This window comes from Gracilinanus agilis, chromosome 2, assembly GCF_016433145.1.
Source record: "Gracilinanus agilis isolate LMUSP501 chromosome 2, AgileGrace, whole genome shotgun sequence".
Lineage (NCBI taxonomy): Eukaryota > Metazoa > Chordata > Mammalia > Didelphimorphia > Didelphidae > Gracilinanus > Gracilinanus agilis.
Genome location: NC_058131.1, coordinates 151316783 through 151340049, shown reverse-complemented (window position 1 = coordinate 151340049; position 23267 = coordinate 151316783). Strand labels below are relative to the sequence as shown.

Sequence of the window (23267 nt, the reverse complement as noted above, 5' to 3'; positions counted from 1 at the left end):
ATCTGCATTTCAGAGGTGAGGGAAGTAAGGCTGAGGAGATTAAATGATTTAATGCTTGAGGTCACACAGTTGCTAAGTGGTGGAGTTGAAACTCAATAATAATAATAATAGCTAACAATTATGTAGTGCTTTAAAGTTGGAAAAGCACTTTACATACATTCTTTATATCTGAGTATCATAAAACCCTACTTCTGATTCCTAGTTCCTCTTCTTAGTATATTATGAAACAAATTGCAAAAAAGTAAGGTTTAGAAATTGAAAAATATATAGGAATTTGGTTTTTCCCAATGCTCTTAAATAATGTTATAGCAAAATTTAGAATTTATTTATCTTCATCAAATTCAAACAAATGGTATTTATCTTCTTGGAGCATATTGTATATGAATTTTTCCCCAACTGGCACACTAATAGTTAAGAACAGTGCAGAATTTTAGTACTTTTAACATACTCACAAGATAATTTTCTGGTTTTTATTTTGTACTGATTGAGTCTTTCAGCCAGGTCTAGTCCATAAAATGTCTTCTCTGCACACTTAATCAGCAATTTATGTAATTGAAACAACCCACAGTGGTGCTGTTGTGAATGAAGAATAGAGAATGGGAATCCCATACTCAACTTGTAGAAATTAAATTACATCTGTAAATGGTAACAAATTAAATGAAGCATTCATCATCCAGGGAAAGTTAACTTCTTATGCCTGTATAACTGATGTACCAGTTGAAACTGTTCCTTTTGAGTTACTTGAAAGTGGTGCTTGGTAAATATGTTCCTATACATTTTGTGATTATAACAAGACAAATTATTAACAGTGGCTCTATTCTGGTATTTTTTCCATGTTTCTTTTTCCTTTAGATACTTTTGTAAGTCAAGACCACTTAAATAAGACTTGCAGATTTAGCCATGTTATCTAAGCTTATCAAAGCTACAATATTTTTTTATCTTATTCATTATTTTGAAAAATACATTTTTTTAAATTGTACCTGTTCTGTTGTAATAGTTCTCATCTTAAAGTGTTCATTGTAATAGACACTGAAAGAGCTAGATTAATTTTTCCCGAAGTTCTAAGGGTAAGGAAAAGAGTAGAATTTTTTTCTTACCATGTTCTTAACTGCCTGCACTGTTTTTCAGCTAGAAAAAGAAGGAAAGCACATTTGTTGCTGTGATTCTTCAGTGACCCAACCTTTAAATTAACCTTTTTTATTTAAGCAAATAACTGCAATTAGTATTAGTTATATCTCTGGCTGAAAAACAGGCTAACTTAAATTTGTTGAAATTAACCCTCTTCCCCTTAATCTACCATTATGCACTTTGCACAGAATCATAGCCTTTTACAAATATAAGGCAGTATGGATAGAGAACTGACCTTTGGGGCCCATAAGTTCTAGATTCTGGACCTTCCCCTGACAGCCACTTTGGATGCTAAAAAGTCACTTGGTAGTTAGAATGCTCTAGGCAACTCTAAGACTCTTGAAATTGCCTAGAAGGCACCTATCTCTATTGTTAGGAGTTTCCTTTCCTAAAAGTTCTTTTACCAATGAAACCACAGTTCCAGTCACTCTCCTTCCAGCACCTTGGAGATTTGTTTAGCACTGCTTTCAATTCAACCTATACCCTTATCTTTTAAGTAAGAGCATTGGACTAAATTTCTTATTTTTATAGAGTTAAAACAATAAAATGAAAACCTACTTATATACAGTGTTAGATAAAAAGTTTACATACATTTTATTAATTATTCATGAGTATTTATGCAGTGATGTGTTCCTAAAAGGAAATCTATGAATTGAGAATTTGTAGGTCAACCAAGGTTTAAAAGTACTTGGGAAATTCACTGTTTAAAGGAAAACCATGGTAAATTATTTTATGAAGCAGAGAATTTTTTTGCAATGTGAACATTACCTTCCAATTTGCAGGTTTTGCAATTTGTTGAGCCAGGCATCAGGGCTACAAAGACAAAAATGAAATAGTCTCCTCCTGTGAAGGAGCTTATAAGAGAATAAGAGGGGGAAGTGAGTTGTTCCACCTGAAGCCCTTTGCCTATCTAGTAATGAACTGAGTGGTGGGGAGGGTGGCTTCGTGCCCACAGAGCGCTCTGCATGCCATGGGTTCACCATCTTTGCTCTATAGCATGCTTGTTTGATGCTTATGGAGTTCTTGAAAAATTTTCCAGTAATGAGGAACTCACTATTTTGCAAGACAACCCACTCTACTTTTGTGTAGTTCCAAGTTTTTTTCCTATGTTGAACAGAAAGTTTTCAAGTTAAGTCAAATCAACAAGCACTTAAGTGCCTCCAGTGTGTCAGGCACTATACTAAGCACAGAATGCAAAGAAAGGCAAAAACAGTGCCATGGGGGGGCGTTGCTTACAAGCAACAATGTATTAATGGGAGATAATCTCATAGGGAAGGCATTAGCTCAGAAAGGTGAAATTTTAGCTGAAAGAGGAGAGAGAGAAAAAAGGAAAGAGAGAATTCCAGGCATGGAGGACAGCCAGTGAAAATGCACTCTGGGGAGATGTAAGGAATGCAGAGGTAGTCAGTGTCCCTGGATTGCTGGAGGATTTGCATTGCAGGAGGGAAGAAGGTATAAGAAAACTGATAAAGTAGGAGGAGTGGAATAGATTGTGGAGTTTTACAATCTAAACAGAATTTTATATCTGCTTCTGGAAGTAGTAGGGAGCCACTAGAGTATTTGAAAAGGGGGAAAAGTTAACATGGTCAAACTTGAGCTTTTGGAAAATCAATTTGGCATGGTTATGGAGGATGGACTAGAGTGGGGAAAGGAAGAAAATCATCCAGAAGGCTATTGCAGTAATCCCATGAGAGTGTATTCCAGAGTGACGGCAATATAGGAGAAAAGAAGGAGGCATATATGAGAGATGCTATGAAGATAGAATCATATAGGATTTGGCAGTTGTTTTGATATGAGGAAGAAAAGAAATTAAGGAGTTGAGAATGACACCTAAATTTTGAACCTTGGGGACAGGGAGGATGATGGTGCTCTTGGTAGTAATATGAAGTCTGGAAGAAAGCATTTGAGGCGGGAAGATAAATTCAGTTTTGAACATGTTGGAGTTTAAGAGATCTAATAGACAATTGGAGATGTGAGATTAGAGGAGTATCAGAGGAACTCGACTTCTAGGAATCATCTATATAGAAACAATGTCTAGTCATTGGTTTGGCTCCTCTTTTTTTGGAAGTACAAAGTTGCAATCCTTAATTCCTTTTCTTCATATCAATTTTTATACATCTGAGGACAATGATTAAGCTAAACCTCTAAGCTAAACATCCTCAGTCCCTTCAGATATTTCTCATAGTGTATAGTATCTGGCCCTCACACTTTCCTGCTTGCTGTTGTCTGGACTTGGTCCAGTATTTGTCAGTGTCTGCCTTAATTGTGATAAAGAATCAGATATGATGTATGCTAATAAGGCCAGAGTACATTTGCTTCTTAATATCCTTGCTCTAGATATTATATTTCTATTAATATATTATAAAAATGCACTCACCTTTTTAGTAGCCATATTACATTATTTCTAGTTTAAAAAAAAAACAAAGAACTCTTTATCTTCTTAGTATCCAAGATTGGCATGGACTAAGCAATTGAGGTTAAGTGAACTTGCCCAGGAATACAGAGCTGAGAAGTGTCTTGGGGTCCAATTTGAACCCAGGTCTTCCAGATGCCATGCCTGGCACTCTGTCCACTGAGCCACCTAGCTACTCCCTCACATTATTTCATGTTGAGCCAGTACTCCTAAATATTTTTTATGTAAATTCCTGGCTATAGAGTCAAATCTCTATTTTATACTTGTACATTTCACTTTTTAAAAAAACTTAAATGTAGAGATTTGTATCTCTTCATTGTTGCATTTTATTAGAAGGGAACAATAAACCCAATCTTGTCAAAATATTTGAATTTCACTTCTGACATTCATTGTACGATTAACTATCTTTCTCAAGGTGAAAATGGTGCAAATTAAATCTTTCTCCTGCCTGTTGATATAAAAAGTTAAACAAGACAAGGCCAAAAAGTAAGCCTTGAAGTATATTCCCATCACTCTGTCTAGTTTGGTCCTGACATCTCGTCCGTGTTGGGTGTGTGTAATTATTTAATGTCAATAGTTAGTCCCGGTTTACAAACATAAGCACTAAAGTTAAAGCACTGTGTTGAAAAATGCTCTGGGTGCTCAGAGGGGTGCTAACAGATGAATAGACCTTAGAGTTTTGTCTATTCTTGTGACTTCGAGTTACTTACATTCTTTGGGACATGGTTTCCTCATTTATATGATGAATGTATGCATACATGATCTCTAAACTCTGAAATTGTTTTTCTGTAATCTCTGCTTCCTTTGTCATCTTCCTTTTCCCAGCATGGCCAGTGGGCTATGATAGCAAATGAAAAGATTACTAGGCATGATAGGGAAGATATACCTTTCTTATTTTCTTATTTAGTCTATGACTTCAGTTATTTTAGTATTTCAGAGGGTACAAAAGTTGCACAAGTCAGTAAATTCACCTAGTAACATAATCCATAGAATTTCTTCAAAATTTCCATTTTTTCCTAAGGAAAAACATTAGGAAAAAAACCACATGATTTAGATTTTTAAAGAATGAATAAATTAAGTTTAAAAACATTTCCACTCTAAATAACAAAGTAATGACATGTGTGATATGTTTACAGTCAGTAGAAAAACTATTTTGTGTTCATTTCTGGTTCCCTGAGATAATTAGGAATTCAGGATTTATAAATTATTCTTAAATTGAGCTAGTTATGTAGTACTCCAGAAACATGTGGGAAACAAGTTCATATCATCTCTTAGTCCAGAATAATCAGTAAAACTAGTAGTCTGATATACTTAGAATGTTGGGTAGGGGAAATAAAAAACTTGTTTAAAAAGATGCTAAAAGTATTTTCTTTCTTTTCCCTTTCATGGACCGCCTTCTAGCTCTATACCTATGATCCATTGACCAATTTTTCCTTTACTACTCATTTTCATGTGACTGAAAGTGAAACCCTCCTGAGTTTAATTTGTATGAAATCAAATGTTTACCTAAGGAAGTTCTTGTTAGTGTGTCAAATTGAAATAGACTTTTAAAAGAAGAAATATAGTCTAATCCTGGGAGGTACACAGAATTTTAGGTATAAGATGATTTACAGATAAGAGCTGAGAAATTTACCCTCTTCTATGCACATTGAGTGGAAGTGGATAGTTTAGAACTGGCTTGTTGGAACAGTCCCAAGTATTAAAATTGATTCCATTTTAGTAATGAGGTCCAGGTATGCTCAAAAAGCTAACTACAGTCCAGTTCTGTATTGAGGGGTTTCACCTACCAAAATTGACTAAAATAAATTTCTGCAGTATATCCAAAGGGTTTGCAAACTTAGTGCAAGGGTGCTGATTCTTTCCCCATTCTTGTCAAAACTGCAACTCTTTTTCTACTGACTTAAATATTATTTTGTTGATTGGTTATTAAATATTTAAGTAATGGAACAAATATCTAAAATTGCTCATAAATGCACGTGGTATTATCAAGTCTGTTGCTAGATTATAAGGGCTTCCAAAAGAATTGGATGAACCAATAAATGCTGAAGGCAGAAGGCTTTTATATTTGATATTATCAAGGAAAGTCCACATTATTTTAACAGAGACACCCAGACAACAGGAAGCAAGGACAACAAGGAAAGTATTAGGGCAGCCCTAGGACATATCAACCCTCTTCCTGGAGTAAGACTGACATGTCCAAACTAAAACATCCTACCAATTACTTCACACTGGGTCGAGGACTAGAACCCCCAATATTGGGCTGGGAAAAAAATACAATGAGAAATAGTACCTGAAAATCTCAGGCATAGTGATCTTGCAGCCTTGTTAGGAGGAATCAGTTCATTAACATTCAAATTCCTTAATACAGTTTTGCTTCATGTCTCTGGATAGCTCAAATCAACTCTAAAAACATGGCAGCTAAAAAAAAAATTTAAAAAAAAATAAAAACATGGGCAGCTCCTGCATTGGAGTAGCTTAGATGTTCTATTGGAAAGGGAAAGATCATATTTAGAAGAGTCTTGATTGGTTTCCAATCCCTGAGGTCAAAGACAGGGAAATAACAAGTCAGAATCTGGAAGGTTTTAGCTTACAGATACTTTTTGTTGGAGGAGGGTAGAGACCAGAGAAGAACTGTGGCAGAAAAGCAGTGCTAGCTTAGGAGGCAAACAGGGAACAAGATAGCTTGTAGAAGAGAAAGCTAGACCAGAAAAAACAGGGTTTTTCTGTTTGTTTTGTTACTGGATGGTAAAACAGATATACTAGTGGTTTTTTCCTGCTTGTTTGTACAATCAGCACCTTTTCTCCTTAGTAAATGTGTCCAAGAAGAAGTAGTTTTGTGGAAGATAGTAAAAACCACCAGTCTTAACTATCTAGTGAGAAACTTAGTCACTAACTTCTTGTTTTTGTTTTTAGTCAAAAATTTTCAACGATTAAATAACATAATAAAAAGTGACCTGTGAACAATATTAGAACATGTATGAATTTAGAAGAAGTAAAATTCAGGGTACAAAAAAGGTTGGTTTGGAATTTGAAAATCTTTATTTTCTGCTTTCTTTGGTCTTAGATCTTTGAGATTTTTGGATGCATTACAGTTATCCATAAAAACAACAGGTTATATAAGACATTCTCATTATTTGAATTTTATTCCATGTGCTATACTGATGCTTATAGTATACTTTAAGGAGAAGATAATTCTATTCAAATGCTAACTAACCATTTACTTTACTTTTTGGGGGGTTCATTCCTGTGATTTCATAGCTGTGGGGACTCCCTGGGAGAAAATGTCTTCTACCAATGCATACTGACACCTACTCTGCAATTCTGAGTTGTCTGGGACGTCAGCACCTGTTAGAGGCAGGACTTTATTCCAAATCTTCTTGGTCCATGTTAGATTTCTTTCTACTCTGTCACATTGACTCTAATTTTTATGTTGTTACATAATAACTAATTTTACTGCCATTATTCAGTCCTTAGAGGAGAGAGATTTAAAAGAAATGCTTACTTCTCCTCAAGAGCAACCTGTAAACAACACTTATGTTGTTTTTATGATACATTTACTTTAATGAAGAATTAAATTACAAAATATTAAGTTATGCTTCATCTTGGCATAATGAGATGACTGACTTTCAGAGGCTATGCTAGCAGAACTCATGTTTTGTCAAGTACTGCCAAGTTAAAAAGACTTTTGAGTATGAGCTTAGTTGTAGACCATTGTGAATACTGCCATATAGTAGCTTTGTAATAAATTCTTAATGACTGATTGAGGATCAAGAATCACCAGGAGGTTTGTAACTAAGGGAATTTTTTTTCTAGTAATATATATATATCTCAAAAAGGCAGTTTACTAAAGTGAAAAGAGGTTATAATTAGTGCGGAGAAGAGGAGAGCTAAATCTGTGAAATCACATCTTTGAAATTATGAAATATACAACTGTATTTTTAATGGCAAAAACAACTTATTTTTAGAACATTTTTTAGACAAGAATTTGTGTCAGAATTAAATGTAAAATTTAGTTTAAAAGTTAAAATTTTAGAGGTCACGGGTAATTTGCACAAGCCAACCTTTAAGTTTGCAATGGAATTTTATACCCCTCCCTTCCATGTGTGGCAGAAGCTAGCTTGGGCTAGGACAGCAGCAGGGAGGTGCTCTGTTTTGTAATAAAACTCAGAAAATTGAAGAACTGTAGGAAGAACTATAGGGCAGAGTGACATTCCACTAAGTTCAAGGGAAAGAGCCCAGCATCTTGGTGAGGCTAGTTCTATCTAATCTGAAGTAATTCATGGCATAGCTGGAGATCTCTGTCCTGGGAGAAGGCTGAGACAACTTAATTAAGGTCCAATCCCTATGTGAAATCATTATTAAAGGAATTAGAAAGTAAGATGAAAGAGGGGGGAAGAGGAACTAAATTAAAATTGCCGAAGATATCAGAGAGAAGAAAACCTAATTCAATAGCTTGAGTATAAGCAAATAAAGCACCAAGGAAAATATTAATAACAAAAGGAAGTATGGCTGCTGGATCATCTAAAAGAGTCCAGAAACTTATGAATAAATAATGAAAAGACACAGGAAAATGAACCTTACACTGGATGAGGTAGAAGATCCTGTAGATTCCTAAAAGACCCTGGAGCCACAGTAGAATGTTTCTGAATAGTTTAAAAAGAGAAATAAGAATTGTAAAAGCAAAATTAATAAATTACACAGCAGATATAACTGGTAGAAGAGAAACTCGAATCCATTATGGTAATTCTCACAAAGAAACAAAAGAGAATACATGATTGGGAATATAAATGCATAGAAGTAAAGGAAAATCTGGGAGAAGCAAAAAGCAAAAGTTAAAAGAAAATTTCATCTCCAAACAAGTAAAAACCTATTGATCTTTGAAGATAGGATGCCTAAGAAGAGACTACTAAAGGATTATAGATCTCTTATAAGAGCATGACAAGTGAAAAAAAAATCTGATTCCTATAATGTAAGAAATAATACAAGAAAGTTGCCCAGAACTTCCAGACACAGAAAACTATTACTCTCCAAATGATTGTACAGAATCACCTACAGAGAAAAGTGAAGCTGAATGCTCCAAGACAGATAGTGGTTAAATGTAACAATTTCAATGAAAAACAACAAATTCTTCAAGCAACCTGGAGAAAGACCTTTACATATTAAAGAACATCTCATTGACTTGGGTTTCTCATCTTTGAAAAGGATAAACTTTAAGGTTTTGATCTTACAGGTTTAAAAAGTCTCAAGTTAATTAGGATTCTATAAGTTAGTATATTCTTTTAAGCTATAGACATATAAACTCAGTTCATTTTCTCTGAAAAATCATCTACTTTTAAAAATCAAGATGGAACTGATGAAACCAAATGTTAATGTAATCATGGTAACAACACATTTATTTGTTCTTTGGTTTCTTACAGAGAAAATGAAATAATTTCCCAATTTTCTTCACTAGAATTAATTTGGTTTATGGTTTACAAATGATGTTTCTTTTGGGAGGGCAGGTGGGGAATGGAAGTGGAGAGCTCGGTCAAAGGACCTCCTTCCACCAATGCAGATTCTCTTATTTTTCCCTTCCCCCTCTTTCCAATACATTCCTCTTTTTCATTTCTTAATTTAATTTAATTTTTTATATCATCCCATCATAGTCAACTCACACCTTTGCTTTCTATGTATAATCCTAACTGCCCTAATGATGATAAAGTTCTTTGGAGTTATGAGAATCTTCTTCTCATGGAAGGATGTACACAGTTTAACCTTATTGAATGCCTCTTGATTCTCTTTCTTATTTACCTTTTTATGCTTCTCTTGAGTCTTGTATTTGAGAGTCAGATTTTCCATTCAGCTCTGGTACTTTCATAAGGAATGTTCATTTTTTCCCCTTGAATGATTATGCTCAGTTTTGCTGGTTAAGTGATTCTTGGTTGAAGTCCTAGCTCCTTTGCTTTCTGGAATATCATATTTCATGCCCTCTAGTCCTTCATTGTAGAAGCTGTTAAATCTTGGGTATCTTGACTGTGCCTTCACAATAGTTGAATTGTTTCTTTTTGATTGCTTGCAACATTTTCTCTGGGAGTTCTAGATTTTGGCAATAATATCCTGGGAGTTATCCTTTTGGGATCTCTTTCAGGAGGTGATATGTGGATTCTTTACACTTATGTTTTACCCTTTGGTTCTAGACTATCCAGGCAGTTCTCCTTGATAATTTCTTGAAAGATAATGTCTAAGGTCTTTTTTGATTATGGCTTTTCTGATAGTCCAATAATTCTTAAATATTCTCTCTTGGATTTATTCTCCAGGTCAGTTGTTTTCCCCCAAGAGATATTTCACATTTACACATTTTTTTTATTCTTTTGATTTGATTGTTTTTTGATGTCTCATAGAGCCATTAGTTTCTACTTGCCCAATTCTAATTTTTAAGGCATGATTTTCTTAAGTGAGCTTTTGTATCTTTTTCCATTTGGCCAATTATACTTTGTAAAGTGTTCTTTTTCTCAGTGAATTTTTGTACTTCTTTTTTCCACAGGGCTAGTTCTGCCTTTTAAGAAGTTCAGTGCATTTTTGAATATCTTTTTCCATTTTGCCAGTTCTTTTTAAGGAGTTCTTCTCTTTGTTGGATATTTTGGTGCATCTTTTTTTACCAATTGGCCTATTCTGTTTTTTTTAAGGTATTTCTTTAATATTTTTTGTCTCTCCTTTACTAATATGTTGAATCTTTTTTCATGATTTTCCCTGTATCACTCTCATTTGTTTCCATAATTTTTTCTTCTTCCTCTTTTATTTAATTTTTTTAAAAATCCTCTTTGAGCTCCTCCATTGATTCTTTTTAGGGTTGGGAATTTTCTTAGAGGCTTTGGATACAGGAGGATTGACTTTGTTGTCTCCTTCTGAGTTTGTGTTTTGGTCTTTCCAGTCCTCAAAATGACTTAATATGTTGAGTTTTTTATTTTTGTTATGTTATCATTTTACAGTATTTTTCTTTTCTCTTAATTTAAAAAAAAACTATTAAATTTGGGCTCAGAACCTGTGGTGAAGCTTCAACTTCTTTGTGCAGTAGGCTTCAGAGCTGGCACTGGGAAATCTATCTGCTTTCATTTCTTCCAAAGTAGTATGATATAAACAAAAGTATGTTTAATATTCTGTGTACTGTTCTGTGAGTAACCTCAAACACTTTTTTCCCCCTTGGAACTGTAACTAGGGTCCCCTGCTTCTGTAGATGCAAGCGCTGATGTGTGCTACTGTTCCTTCTCACTCTGAAACTTCTCATGGGCAGTGCATTAAGAGTCTTGCACCCAGAGCCAGCAGAGGGACTCCTGTGATCTCCTTCTGAGCAGTTGTCTGACCCCCTTTAATGTATAGCTGAGAGCTTTGGAAGATTTTGCTGCTGCTTCAGCTGTGCCCAGGGCTACTGCTGAGGGTGGAGCCTGCCTTGCCACTCTGCTTTCCATCTACCTTCCCCCTGGTGCACTAGATCCCCTGTGCTGGTCTTCTAAATTCTTTTGGGCTGAAAAATTACTTCACCTCATCTTTTTCTGGCTTATACTGCTCCAGAATTCATTCTGAGTTGTTAACAGTTTTTTGGAGGGTAATTTGGTAGAGATCCAAATGGGTTCCATGTACTTTCTTCACCATCTTGGCTCCATCCCCTTATGTTCTTATATATTGACTTTTTTTTTTTTAAACCCTTACCTTCCTTCTTGGAGTCAGTACTATGTATTGGCTCCAAGGCAGAAGAGTGGTAAGGGCTAGGCAATGGGGGTCAAGTGACTTGCCCAGGGTCACACGGCTGGGAACTGTCTGTGGTCATATTTGAACCTAGGACCTCCTGTCTCTAGGCTCTCAATCCACTGAGCTGCCCCCTATATTGACTTATAAAATAACTCAATATACTCTTAGTATTTGAGGAAAATGTTTGGGAAATGGTAGAATACAGTCATAAGAACAATGAAATATTTTCCAGACATCTTTCATAAATCCTTTAGTTTGGCAGTTTGTAAATGGTAAGCCTGTTTGAAAGTGACTCATTTTAGGTTTTCTCATCCATGACTGGATGAAAATCATTGTGTAATTAAACTTTTTTTCCTACGGTGTTTTATTCCAGCAATGTTTTTAAATTCAGTCTTAAAAATGACTCTCTGGGCTTGTCACATACACCAGTATGTTTCTAATACTTTTCATTCCTTGTCTAGTAGTAGTATGTTATAATTGGTAGAGATAGGGACTATGAAAAATAAAAACAAAGCTCTTTAAAAGAGAAATATTTTCGCTTTAGATTCTGATTGTTGATTTGTGAAAGCATTTTCTCAGAAGCAAATCTGTTACCAAAAAACACCTGATTTGAAGTTTCTTTTAACAGGAACTAATTTTAAAAAGGTAACCACATAGTTACTATGGTAAAATTTGTTTTATAATGGGCTTTTCATTACTATTTTTTCTACTATTTTATCACTTTAGAGAATCTTGTGTTAGGAACGTGCTAATCATTTTCTTTTATTTTCAGTTATATCAGATTGAATGGAAGATGACTTTCAAATAGTAATCTTTGTTTCATGTAAAGAATGTTAATTATTCATGGATATTATCTCTTTTTAAATGTTGTGATATGTCTGCTTAAGCTTTTTTTTTTTTTTAATTGGAAATACACTCAAATGCCAAAATGGAGAATATTAGAAATTTAGAGAAACATGGGAGGATTTGCATGAACAGAAACAGTGAAATATGCAGTATTAAAAGACACAATTAGTACAGTCAAGGAAATGAAGACACAAAGGAAGCTGAAATCTTGTGTAATTGAAAAACTAGTGATGGTCTTGGAGAACAGAGAATAAAACATAATTCCCTCCTTTTGGCAAAATGGTGAGGGGTAAAAAATACATTAATAAAACTTAAAAACTGTTCTAAAATTTTTCCCTTGGATAGATTATTTATATCCCTTTTCTCTTCCCCAGTATCTTTTACACAGCTCTATTAGAAAGTAAAATATTGCTTACAAAGAGTTGCTATTTGTGTAATGCTATGACTAAAATACTTAGTACATGAACTGTTTGTGAAAGCTATCAAGTGTTAAAAATGAACTTGAAAATTTTATCTTTGTTGCTTCAGCTAATTGTGATGACACTCTTGATTTTTTGATCTTCTTGCACTTGCTGATGACACTAGAGAAAGTCCTTTCTGAAAGTGCCTGATTAATTTCACAGTCAACCACTTAACCACTATATTAATTTCCTGATTCGAAGAGCTTTCATGATTTGAAATTAACTTGTGAGTTGGAACACTGGCTTGTTCAGAAATGCGTATATACAATTAATGGATTTTATCTTGGGCAACCAAATAGTTTTTTTGTCTTTGAGAAATACCATTCTGTAAGTGATAGAAAATTGCCCACTTATATTCTAGTTTTGAAAATTATTTTCTTTTTTTAAAAGATTTTCTAACAAGTCTCATGCCTAAAACCAATACTATATTATATTGTGATAGCTATTATTCTTTCAAGGGAAAAGGAAGAAAATTATAGCCAAATAGAAAACATTTTGGCTTAGCCCATAAATTTTCCAACAGGATTAAGAAAGCAGTCCTATAACTATTTAAGGTTTTAATTGTTTAACCTTGAATAGTTTTTTGTTAAAAAGTGGCTTATGTTGCATTCTTTTATGTTTCTTACTGCCACTTAATACTTATATCCCTGATGGCAAACCTATGACACATTTGTCAGTGCTGACACATGTAGCCATCTTCCATGACACGGCCGCATACAGAGAAGTAGGGGGCCGAATGTCGAGGATGAAAGGTTTGCTGTAGTGTAGTGTAGACTTTCTCTGTCAGAGATCTGTAGGCCAAAACAACTGTCACTAAGCAGGTAAGTTAAGTAATTAGTTTTTGGTTTGTTAACTAGTTATATATTATAATCATACAATTTTGTTATTTAAACATAAATATTGTGAAATTATGGTTTTTTTTTTCTTGAAACGCTACACCACCCAAGTTATGCTTGGTTTTTTGGCAAATTTTGACACACCAAGCTCAAAAGGCGCCCATCACTGACCTATATAGATAGAAGCAACAGGAAAAATTGTTGGGGTATTCAATGTTCACTGCTTCACTATGCCAGTATAATACTACTGAAATTAATTTATGGATTTAGGGCTCTACCAAATCACCAAAAGGATAATTTACAGAGCTAGGAAATATAAAATAATTTATTTGGAAAAACAAAAGTATCTTTATTGAGGAAAATAGTGAAGAAAAATAGAAATAAAAGAATATACTTTATATTATAGATCATTAATTATAATTGCTATGTATTTGTATTGTGAATCTTAATTATCTGAACTATTTGGTACTGGTTTAAAAAATGAAGCAGTACAACAAAATAGATAAGGAAATATCATAAATATTTGAACTAAATCATCTAGTATACAATAAAACTTGAATACATAAGTTATCTTGGAAAAAATAGCTTTTTTGAAATGAATTGATGAGAAAACTAGAAAAAAGTATGACAGAATTTAGATTTTGGTCAACATTTTGTACTTTGTGTTTAAAAACAAAAACAAACTTCAAAATGAATATTTAGTCTGAATTTTAAAGGTCTCAGAAAGATGGTCATATTGATTCACTTGTTGGAGCTGTGAAGTAGTTCAAACATTCTGGAAAGCAATTAAGAATTCTTTGAAGTGTCTAAAAATGTCCATACCCTTTTGACCTAGAGATTCCATTGCTAGCCAAATCCAAGGAAGTTAGTGATAAAAAGAATGACTCTATGATATTTATAGCATCAATTCTTATAGTAGCAAAGAATGTAATTAATAGATGTTCTTTTAAAAATGCCTACTGAGGTAATTCTCTGGATATAAAGAAACATGGAAAGACATAAATTAATGCCAAATCAAGTAAGTAGAACCAGGAAAACAAATATGCAATGACTATAGTGATGTAAATGGAAAGAATAACAAAAAAATTGAAACTGAATGATCCAAAAACTGTAATCATCAAGAGAATTGAAAATGTATTTATTCCCTTCCCTTCTTTGCGGTGATGGGGAACAGCAGGACACTGCAGATATGCTAGAAATGTTAAGACTTTTCAATGCGTTACTTAGCTTTGCTTAATTTTCTTTTTTATTTGTTATAAGGGATTATTCTCTAGGTTGTGGATGGGGAGGGAAAGTTTTGATACATTGTGAAAGATAAGTGATGTTTAATTAAAGGAAATGTTTAATTTTAAAAGTTTATCAAGGTCAGATTTATGAAACTAAAAATGTAGTCTTAAAGTAGAAGGGTCATATTTTACATAAGCAAAAATGTATATTCTCCAAAAGAAGCTTCCAAAACTTTTTTTTGTGGAGGTTGTAGGGACACAAAAACACTTTTGAACAAAACTAATAATAAATTTACTGAAATTCTAGCATTGCATAAAATCTATGAATGCTTTGCAGGTTTTTTGAAAATGAGTCAAAAGGTATGTTAGCTAGAACCTTTCTTAGAAATAGACATAAATTTTTGACTCCTATAATACAAAGTTAAATAGAGCTTTAAGGTGCTATATGAGGCCTAAGAAAGAAAGGTCATTTTACTGATTAAGAGGTAGCAGGGAAAGTTTCAAGAAGAGTATAATTTTAATGGGACTTTAAGTTGATAGGTAGGAATTCTCTAATTGGAGGTGGGGGAGAATAAAGGATCATTCACAGGAAAAGGTGGTAAAACAGAGTGCATGGAAGTGAGAAGTAGAGGAAGACTAGAGAGATTATAAAGGGTGCAGCTGGATTATAAAGGGCCTTGAATGCCAGGTAAAGCAGTTGAACTTGCCTTAGTTAGCAGATAGGGACCCATTGAAGAATTTTGACAAAAAAAGCAATGTAACCAGATCTTTAGCTAGAAAAAGTAAATTAGATGAAAGATGCTATGCAAAGATAATATTGATGATTAACTGATGTGGAATTTTTTTCCAATAGTAGTGATTTATGCTAATCTGTCCACAAATCTTTTCCCAGGTACCATTTGTCAGAAGTCTTGCAGGTACTTTATATATAACTGTGGAATAGAGCAGAACTGAACTTTTAAGAGAATGAAAACTTTTAGTATTGGCATCTTATTCTAACCAGTTGAGCAATAAGGCTAGTCTTCTAGCTTGACAAGAATAACCCTTTCTCTTTTTTATCTTTCTTTATCCTCTTACTATATTTTGTTGTTTGAATTTAACTGTTTTAAATGAGGTTAAAGAAAAAGTTAAGGATTTATTTTCTTCAAAGTGATAGATTTAAAAAAAAAAAACTCTTACCTTCCATTTTAGAGTCAATATTGTATATTGGTTCCAAGGCATAAGAGCAGCAAGGGCGAGGCACTGGGGGCTAAGGGACTTGTCCTAGGTCACACAGCTAGGAAATGTCTCCAGTTAGATTTGAACCCGACTTCCTGTCTCTAGGTTTGGCTCTCAATCCAATTAAGTCACCTAGCTTCCCTCTTTCTTCAAAGTGATATTAACTGTATAATATGAAAAGTTTCTTTTTTATTTATGAAATCTTTTATTCAGAGGAGCTAGTTCTCAAAGTATGTGCCAACTTAATTTTGAAAACTGATTTTTAAAAAAATTATCATTTTCTTTTCAAATGTTCCTGTCTTTCATTCGTTAGGAATATAACCTATGGTATCACTTTATAAACTTATACATTTCAAATTTCATAAGATTTATTTAATATCCGGAAGAATGGAATTGCATTTAGGGTATGCTGCCACCAGATGGTGTTAGGTATCTTGCTTATGTAGTCCAAATTAATAGACCTATGCCATAAATGTGGTTGGTTGAAATAGGTTAACATGCACCTCTGTTTTTTATAAAAATGAAACTTTATTCAATTAGCTGAGAGTTAGCATTTCATGAATAAATGATTGAACTGAGATTCCTTGCATCAAAAAGCACATCCTGTCTGTGACTTAGTAGGTAAGTGCTGGGGAGATACTACAGATACCTAGAGGTCAAATGGTTTCAGTAGGGCCATTCAGCTAACAAGTGATTGAATTGGGAGTTGAATTTAGGTCTTTCTGATGCTAATCTCAGCTGTCCTTAACACTATGCCTGCTTTAGTCTAACAATATATATTACATGGAAGAGTAGGTTCTTTTATAAACTATATTTTAAAAGAAGGAACCCCTTGGTGCCATTTGGCACCTTTCAAACAAATCTCTAAATGTTTAAGTTTAACCTAGCTCAAGCCTTATCCCTTGGAAGATGACTGTTGGGAAGGTTTGTATTTTAGATTCCCTCTTCATATCTGGGTATTATTAAAAAAATCCTTCTCACTTTTCATAGCTGTTAATGTCTCTAGTTCTCAGCCTCACTGCCAACTCTCACAAAGAGTTATCATGGAAATTCAAGATAAAACATCTTTCCATGTTCCTAGATATCCTGTTTTTATTTCTTCTTGTGTCAGAATCTTATAGAGTTTGTAAGTCTGAACTTACAGAGTTAATAAGTGCATGTAAACCCTTTGGCTAAGTCTTCTAAACATCAGGATTAATTTTCTAATTTAATGTACTCTACATTTTCCCAAAATTTCCTTGTTTACAAAATTGGGCAGGTTAGCCTAGATAAGTGATGGCAAACCTTTTAGAGTCTGAGTGCCCAAACTGCACTCCCATTTACCCCCAGACAGGTAAGGGAGGAAGCACTCCCATTGGGCTGCTGGGCAGAGGGGTGAGTCATATGAGAAATGTCCTTAGGTGCATGGAGAGGGGGAAGGGAGCAGCCCAGCCTCCCTGGCTTTCTAATAATGAACTCTGGCAAACTCTGTGTTGGGGTGAGGATGTGTGTGCTTGTGCCTGCAGAGAGAGCTCTGAGTGCCACCTGTGGCACGTGTACCATTGGTTCACAGGCTTAGGTGATTCTCAAGGCCCTCTTCTAGTATTAGTCTTTTGGGATCATAGGATCATAGTTTATAAATTTGTAGGGAACCTTGGAGTCTAGTTCACTTATTTTATAAATGAGGAAATTTAGCTCCAGAGAGAGCAAATACTTTTGCCCAAAGGTCACACTCAAATAACAGAACTGGGTTTTGAATATAGGTCCTGTCATTATTTATATGATTTTAATTTAATTCATATAATATTTATTCCTAAAATTTATATAGTGACTCTGGTTATGTGCAACTTTTTACAAAATAATTTCTGATACGAACTACCTGATTTTATGGTGTTTCCAATTAGAAATCAGAACTTTCCCAGACTATTCTTCATAAAACAACAATTTAAGTAACATTTTTGAATAGAAATTTAAATTGGTTTCTCTAGGGGTCAGAGAAGTAGATTGGGCAGTACCTTCCTTGATCTCTGCCCAAATGGAATTTACATATTTTATTAAAACTTAATGAAAGAGGGAAAAGATACCCATCCAAAAATACAGCAATTCATTTCATGGTGGCCAATAATTGGATACTAAGAGGGTGACCTACAAATTGTAGCATATGAATGTAATAGAATGTTATTGTATCATAAAAAGTATGAAATGGACAGTTTAAGAGGAAACTGGAAGATTTCCATGAACTGATGCAGAACACAGTAAGCAGAACTTAGTAGAACAATTATAGAGAAAAATAACTTTGACAGATTTAAAAGCTTTTATCAAAGCAGTGATAAGCCACAACTCCAAAGGAATGAGAATTAAACACACTACTCACTCCCTGACCCAGGGGGTTGTACTTAAAATGCAGAAAGAGACAGAATGCGTTTTCAGGCATGGCTACTGTGGGAGTTTGTTCAACTTGTCTTTGCAACTGAATATTGAGGGTTTTATTTGCTGGTGAGAATGGGAACTAGGACAGATTAATATTTTTTAAAGAAAAAATAGTCTTAAAAAGTAAACATTCTGTGAAACCAGCCCACAAGTTTTGTTCTCAAACCTCTATTTTACAAATTTTGTTAGTGTACTTTAGTACTGACCTAGACTTTTTTTTTTTTAAATAGGCAAAGTAAGTGTCAGTATTAAGAGGGGTTACATATAACATGGAAGAACCAGTGTTTGGTTGACATTAGAATTCCAGAAAGAACAGTATTAATTAGCTATATTGAAAGAAGGTCAGCCTGTCAGGTCATTTGGTTTATATTTCTGTTATGAAGTTTTTATCAGATATCTTTTTTAGAGGTAATTGATCTTTGTAAATTAAAGTTAATATCATTAACTATAGTTTATGTTAATAAAGTGACTTTTAATTTACTTAAATTTAGCAGAACCCAGATGACTTCAATCTAATTATTTCCTTTAAATCATGCCTAACTTGTTTAAGGAGTTTTTCTTTTTAAAAACATTTTCTGCAAATATATTTGGATGGTTTTATTTTTTTTATCTTTAATCTTTACATTTGATTGTATTTTATCTCATTATCAATACTCTATCCACTTATGCAGATTACAACTTTTTCAGGCATCTTTATCCTGTATAATTCTTACCTATATTCTTTACAAATCAACTTAATTCAGTAAACATTCATTTTCCCTGTTAGGTTTTTGACACTACTTGATGCTAGAGGTGCAAAGACAAAAATAAAACAATCCCTGCCTAAAGGAGGTGTTTTAGAAGCCTTTCCTATTTAACATGCCATTTTAGACCAATCTTTCAATATTATAGTTCACCTAATAATCATGCATATTTTAAATATTTTGGACATTACCATTAATTATAGTCATCATAATAATTCTTAACCATCTTGAAAATTATGATAAAATAGATTTTGAATATATTAGATTATTACTCAGAGAGCTTTGAAATAAACCATCCTTTCTACATGAAACTTAAAACTTCCTGAGAAAATGTGTTTATTTTCCTCCAGTTTGTTACAGTCATACTGGTTAGCATTTATTAGCATTTATGTAATTCAAAGGTTTGTAAACATTTTATATATGTTAACTCATTGTCATTTTTTCTCCTTTTATTTTCAAGAATAATTATATGGTGATGCACTTTGGATAATCATGTTCTTTTTGAAATGGGAATTATGTAATAGTGTTTTTAACTTTTGCTATTTCAATCCCTGACGTTTGAAAAATTAAAACTGACAATTCACAGCCAGCATTTTAGCCTAAATAATTTAATGGTATGTTAGGCTTTCTGGGATTCTGCCTATTAATGTTAGACATCTTTAGTCTTTGGATAAGATGTTGACATTATCTTTTTCTATCTGTATCTTTGTTGAGGTTTAAAAAAAAAACCATGATTCCTAGAAAATAGGATTATAGATGTGAATCTAGAAAGGGACCCGAGATCCGTTTAGTTCAACTCCCTTATTTCACAGGTGAGGAAACTGAAGCCAAGTTTAAGCATCTTGCTGGAGATCATGTATCATGTAGTAATGTAGTAAATATCAGGTGGAGTTTGAGCCCAGGTTCTCTGACTCTAAAGTCTGTGTTTTCAGTAAATATTTATTTTGGATGCTCCATAAAGAGGATTGAAAGGAAAGGCAAAGTGGTCTTTTATTTCTAAATTAGATAACATATAAATCAGTGCTGACATGAAATTCTGGACTATCCTTTTACTGTACTTGGCAACACTTTTCTTAATATTTGAACACTTTGCCATGATGGAAAATTAATATCACCTTATTTGTCTTTATTATTATTATTATTATATATATATATATTTATTATTATTATTATTATTATAAGAGTTTTGTAGACCATACCTAACAAGAAAACAGTGAAAACCAGGAATCCTGATTTTTTTGTCTAAACTCATTATATGAAAAGATTCTCTTTTTGTAATTAAAAAAAAATCATACTATATGAGAAGGGCCCTTATGTCTTTTGTGTAGTGGGGATATTTTGGCAAATCACATTTGAGTTCTTCCCCATTTTTTGGCTGTTACATAGCTTTAAATGTTTTCATTAACAAATGAATAAATTTACTTGGTATAAATGTCAGTGACAGCTTAATGAAAGGTCTAACTTCCCTCTTTTCTGTCCTTTGAAAAATGACTTTGCTTTTGTACCCAATGTGTATGGTATTTTGTAGGTCTGAATGAATGCTTATCAACTACTTTAAATTATGTAGACAAAACATAAAATTATATTGTTTTCATTGAGTCCACAATAGCATTGGCAAAGAATATATGCTTTTAGCATGTAAGCAGTAATACTATCTTAATCCATATCAATTCCCTCATACTTAATATATTTAATTATTGAACTTCAACCTATTTTAAAAAAGGAACTCTATTTCTAAGTGAAGGGGAATACTTAATTGATTTATCAATTCTGGTCTGAACCCTATTAATTAGTTGTCTGAACAAGTAAAATGGAGGTAATAACACAAAATGGTGTTGTTGTAGATCTGTAATGAAAAGAAATGCATATAAAATATATTGAAACCAGTCAAATGGATTTTTACTATTTCATCATCATTGTTCATAGAACTTTGAAACAGAGTAGCCATATATTCCAAAGAATATATCTACATGAAACTTCAAAACACTCAGGAAATTCTTTCCTAATATTGTAGTGACTTTTATAGTATATTTCAATTTTAACTAAATGGTAACACATCTTGGACAGTCATGGGCTTTCTAAAATGGGAGACTTGAGGGAATGGTTTTAACTAATTATTTCAAACCTTGAGTTTTGAAACATTAAAACATATAGTCCATATAATCTTTTTATAGAAACCTATATTACATAATAGTGGCACATTAGTTTTTCTTTCTGTAACTGGTCATTAAAATTAGGTGTCATAATTCAGATAAGCTGTTATGCTAGCATTCTCTTATTTTTATATCTTTTTAAAAATTCTGTATTTTAGAAAATGTCAAATTTCTTTTTTTTGTTCTGATACAGCTTCCATGAGGCAGTCTCAATCAATACCTGCAGATATGCGGCCAGAAATTTGGATTGCGCAAGAATTGCGCCGTATTGGAGATGAATTTAATGCTTCCTATTATCCAAGAAGGGTAACTTAAAATTTCTCTTACCTTTTTGCCTCACAGTCTGGTTTCTTAGTATACACTGTTTCATTTCTTTGTTTCCTTGTATATGTGTATTCTATCACTGAATTTAAGTGAATTAAGAGAATATTTTAAATACATTTAGAGATAATGTTTTAGTTTTATGAACAAGGGTTTTAAGATATTATTCAAGAAATTTATCATTTGATTGGGGGGGTGAAATTTTTCCCAAAGGTAGCAGTGCTATAATTATGTAACTTTTGAGGTTTAAAATAAAGGCCAAAATTAAGAGATCTAAAACTATTATAGTCTTAGTTAATTGAAGAGAGACTGACTACAAATAAACTTTCAAAATTTTAAATAAATAACCTTAGCTATTTTAACAATATGAAATGAATTAGTCATCAGATTGGTATAATTATTTTTATACAGCCAAAATTGTGAAAATGGAAGATAACACTTTTAGTCTATCTGCCATTTTAGAAGTATTATTTCTGTTACTTTTGTTTAATTGAAAATGAACTGGGTTAGTGATTTTATTGATTTGCTATGATGTAACTTCTTAAGTATTAGTTTTTCATAGTGCTTTCACAACTGATGAGAACACTCAGAATTTTACTTAAAATATGGAATTTCATTTTTAAAAAATGTTGGTGTTTCAAATCGGTCAACTTTGTGTGTTAAAACTATCAATATATCTTTGAATTTTTGTTGATCTCACTTATAATTATAATCAGTCATTTAAAATTTTATTTATAAGGGTTATGTTGCTAAGAATATAGTAGTGATTTGTTTAATGATCTATATAGAATCAAATGGATAAAATTGGAAGAGACCTTTGAATTAGAGTTCATCTGGTTTCAAAACTTGGGCTTTAGAGAGATCAAGCTTAAAGTCAGATCACTACTGAGTGTTAGAGCAGAAACTTTAATCAGAATCTCCTGGTTCCTGTTCTGATTTTCTCTTATGATGATACTTTGAGTCACTAGGCACACAGGCATTTTCTATAGTGTTATCTGAGGAAAAATATTGACCCAGGCTTTGTAAAAACTATCCAGATAATTCTTCATTATTCTGTCATTTCTTTCCTTTGCTATGTTAAGACCTTAATTGGATTTCTTAAATATACCATTGATCTTTTTTAAAGTAGCTTTTCTGATGAATCATTTCAATTAGTAGAACCTAATCATCATATTTTAAAAATTTGAATGTTTTTGATTGTTAGATAATTGTTATAAAGGAGTGGTGTACATATTCTTGGTATTTTGTTTTCAAGTTTCAGTTTTTCTCTTCCTTTATTCACATTTTCCTATTACTTTTGATTGTCTCTTAGGTCTTTTACAGACTAATAAAGAAAGCCTTCTTTACTTTAAGGTTGCCCTTTACAGTTTATCTTCTATTTTGGGTTTCTCCATAATGGATTTTCTGACCCTGTTTATGAGAGGTCTAACTTAATTATTTGAGGGACTGTATAGCTTGATTCTTAATCTTTTTTCGCCAATGACTCTCCTCTCTAAATACTATTTTTAAATGCATACAATAAAATGCAAGGATTACAAAGGATTCTAATTATATCAAAATACAGTTATCAAAAAATTTTTAATCCTTAGACAAGAAATAAAATATCTTTAATATAGTATCTCTAGGGTTAGAGGAGCTTGTGCTAGATAATTTTATTACATAACAAGGCTTGGCAAAGAAAGGCAGGGTCTGACTCCTAAATTAAGACTTCTCAGTTTGAATCTATAGTTGTTAGATTTTATTGGTAGTTTAAAATTTTTACTTTAGAAGTTAATGTGCTATATATTC

At 33.0% G+C, this 23267-nt stretch overlaps 1 protein-coding gene across 1 annotated transcript in view; it reads left to right on the top strand.

Moving 5' to 3' along the window:
• Positions 1-23267, top strand: part of BCL2L11 (BCL2 like 11) — a 58518-nt gene that overhangs the window by 18154 nt on the left and 17097 nt on the right. Inside the window, exon 4 of the mRNA XM_044663448.1 lies at positions 21352-21464. Within this exon, the coding sequence (XP_044519383.1) occupies positions 21352-21464 (113 nt within the window). The remainder of the gene's footprint in view (positions 1-21351; positions 21465-23267) is intronic.